The 3,634-nt window shown below is 39.5% G+C and overlaps 1 protein-coding gene across 1 annotated transcript; it reads left to right on the forward strand.

The window, feature by feature from the left end:
* The first annotated feature begins 690 nt into the window (after positions 1-690).
* LOC149139379 (putative LRR receptor-like serine/threonine-protein kinase RKF3) lies at positions 691-2,079 on the forward strand. The gene has a single exon (XM_089450704.1). The coding sequence runs from the start codon at positions 691-693 to the stop codon at positions 2,077-2,079; it is 1,389 nt and encodes a 462-aa protein (XP_089306830.1).
* Positions 2,080-3,634: the final 1,555 nt, after the last annotated feature.

A 3,634-nucleotide genomic window follows, 5' to 3' on the forward strand; every position in this document is an offset into this window, starting at 1 on the left:
CTAACAGTAAATTTGTAGACTATTGATTGCGCTGACTGACCGATGCAGATTCGTTTGATGCATCGTGCCTTCAAAAATGCAACGCATCCTTCATTTTGATATATTTTATGTTTCTGTTGGGCAGATCCGTGCCATTTAATTTTAATCTCCTGCTATGAATTTCTGTGACAGAATCAATTCGATCATAACTGTCGTGAATCACATCCCGATGTTTTGCTTATTTATGTTTTTGCTTCCCTTGGCTTTGAACATGTCGTTCGCAGCGGGGGTTGGAGATTCAGCAGCATATTGTCCGCTGAACATAACTGTGGAGCTTGACGCTCAGCCATGGATGCTCCAACAATGTTCATTGCCTGACAAATCTCACTGTTGCCAAGGCATCAGCGATTTAATCAAGATCCTTCATTTCTCATGGATGCACACCACCCGTTCCTTCCTCTTCCCCACCAACCACACGGCGGCTATATGTTTAAACGAATTCCAGAGGCAAGTGGAAGCCAAGGCGGGAATAGGAGCCGACCTGTTCAGGAGCTGCAACGTGAGGTCTGAAAATTTCGTGTGTGATTCACGCACCTGCCTCGGTATTGACAATCTAACGACCTTTGAGAGCTTGGTGGATACGTCGGGCTTGAAGCTGAATTGCAACGGATCTCGACCGGAGCCTTTCAGTGCCATAGATGCTTATGGGCCATGGCCATGGCGGTCCGTTCGCTGAACAAAGCATCGGGAGGAAAATCGAATTGCCAAATGTTTGTGATGATCTATGTGGGAGGAGGCATCAATTGTTACGATGGTCTCGGACCGGACGCCGCTTACTGCCTTCTCAGCGTACAGAATTTAACGGCACTGGCAACCCTTGGCGGGCCTAAAAGACGAAATAGAGTTATGAAGTGGTATTTCCTCGCCATAATCACTTCTGTGGGAATACTGGTAGTTGGATTGAGCATCTGCCTGTGTTTAAAACGGCGAAAGTCCCGTCTCGTGGAAACGAAACGGCTGAAGTTGATGGAGAGATACGAATCGTTGAGCTCGAGAACGGGACTCGCATTTTTCAGCCTGTCGGAGATCAGAGATTCCACTGGGAATTTCGCGGCGTCGAACGTGATCGGCGAGGGAGGTTTCAGCACTGTTTACCGAGGGACGCTGCCAAACGGATCGCGGATTGCCGTGAAGAGATTAAAGAACTCCACAAAGATCAAAGGAGACGATGATTTCAGACACGAACTGCGTGTCATCAGCGGGATTAAGCACCGCAACCTGCTTCCTCTCAGAGGCTACTGCATCGAATTCGACAAAGACGGTCAGGTAAGCGAGCAGCTTCTTGTTTCTGATTTCATGGAGAACGGCAGTCTGGCGGACTGTCTCTTCAATCCCAATAGATCAACATCGCTGTCATGGCCCGAGCGGTACAAGATTGCGGTGGGCATAGCCAGGGGGCTCACTTATCTGCACGAATTCGCCAAGCCGGCCATCATTCACAGGGACGTAAAGGCTGCCAACGTGCTGCTGGACGCCCAACTGAATGCCTTGGTCGCAGACTTTGGAATGGCCAAGTTGAAGAAAGAAGAAGAGGATAAGAGCCATTACAGCACCAGGACTGTTGGGACGCTCGGTTATGTGGCCCCCGAATACGCTCTCTACGGCCATCTGACCGACAAGAGCGATGTATTCAGCTTCGGCATCATACTGCTGGAGCTCATAACGGGACGGAGGGCTCTGGATTCGACCTCTGGTGTTCTCGAGCACTTTCTTATATCGGACTGGGTGGTCGACATGACGCAGAAGAACCGGGCCGAAGAGGTTATCGACATCAAGATTCGCAATTCGGGACATAGGAATACAATAAATAAAGTTTTGTTGTTGGCGCTTCAATCTGCCCACCCGAGAGATGTGTCAAGGCCTTCAATGGCAGAGGCACTGCTGGCCCTTGAAGCAATAGATGGGCCATGGGCAGGTACCAAGGAAATCGAATCGGAACTGGAAATTTTTTGCAACAGCAGAGGGGACGTTACTTGGGTTCAATCTTCGGAAGGCGGCACAAAGGAGAGCATGAGCGACTGGAGTTGTTCTTCGAAATGAACATTTTCCTATAGCAACCAACAATTTCTATCAGACGAGAGAGGTCGATGGTAAACCTGCTCTACTAACTGATAATTATTATATCTCTTTATTTCCAAACAATTATTCCATATATACATATATATTTTTAAGATATATATAAAACATGGTTCCGAGTAATGGAAATTTACAGGAGCCATGGACGGCGTTTAGGGCTGACTGTGCTAAGGCAAACAGAGTGAGTTCGTGATTGGAAGTCCTTTGTGGAATTTTGAAGTTGGTTCGGCTGGTTGACATCAGTCTGCTCGAGCGGGTGAACACATTGTGTGGGCAGGGACATCAGTCTGTTAGAGTGGGTGGACAGTAGGGTTTTCGTTTGATGCCAATACCGCAATGGGAGGAAGATCAGCTGGTTGGTATTTTTGCATTCCCAGGTATTGAGATTCTCAACGTCACGGCACCGTGGAAAATGAGACACGCTTTTCCATGACTGATTGACATTTAGCATCGCGCCAGACAAGTTTGTCCTTTCACATTGCCGAATCTTGTGGCTTCCATCTTAGGTTGGTAGAAGCTATTTTATACGTTTAGAGCGATGTTTTTATTTATAAATAAATAAGAAAACACGCTTGTAGAATTTTGATTGTTTTTGAAAAGTTTATGACTCAATTCATTGAGCAAGTTATATGCTGTTTTATGACATTTAAGAACAATATCTTGCAATTCAGATATAATATGCCTAAGCATAGATATCAATTTATGAGAGATATGTTATAAGATTATAAGTTAATAGTATGATTTATCAATATACTGGTTTATATTGTTGTTTCTAATTAATTAATAAATTTCAATATTTGTATAATTTATGTATATATTATGAGAATTTGGTAACAATTGAATATTTATTATCAGTTTAGTATAAAATATAAATGAGATAATTTTTTTATAGGAATTTATTAAAATAGTTTTTCATTGGAATTCATTTTTTGAAATGCATAAATAAATTCAGCATTGAATTATATAGATTAAACAATTTAATCTATATAATTATATATATGTTATAAGATTATAAGTTAATAGTATGATTTATCAATATTAACTCATTTGCAAATGATACTGGTTTATATTGTTGTTTCTAATTAATTAATAAATTTCAATATTTGTATAATTTATGTATATATTATGAGAATTTGGTAACAATTGAATATTTATTATCAGTTTAGTATAAAATATAAATGAGATAGTTTTTTTACAGGAATTTATTAAAATAGTTTTTTCATTGGAATTCATTAAAATATGGTAATATAAATTAAAAAAATTTGTTGTTTAAAATACATTTTTGAATGCATAAATAAATTCAGCATTGAATTATATAGATTAAACAATTTAAACTTAAATTTTTAAAAATTTATGTTAAATTTTGATTAAAATTAACAAAAAAAATATTAATGAAAAAAACTATTTGGTTTATAAATTAAACTATTTAGTTTAAGTGATATGAGATTGATTCCAACCATTACTATTATAATTTCTAAATATTTATATAAATATAAGACTAAAAATTTTAAACTCAAAC

Source organism: Pinus tabuliformis, chromosome X (genome assembly GCF_031772625.1).
Source record: "Pinus tabuliformis cultivar Carrire ecotype Pingquan chromosome X, CPIR1, whole genome shotgun sequence".
NCBI classification, from domain to species: Eukaryota; Viridiplantae; Streptophyta; class Pinopsida; order Pinales; family Pinaceae; genus Pinus; species Pinus tabuliformis.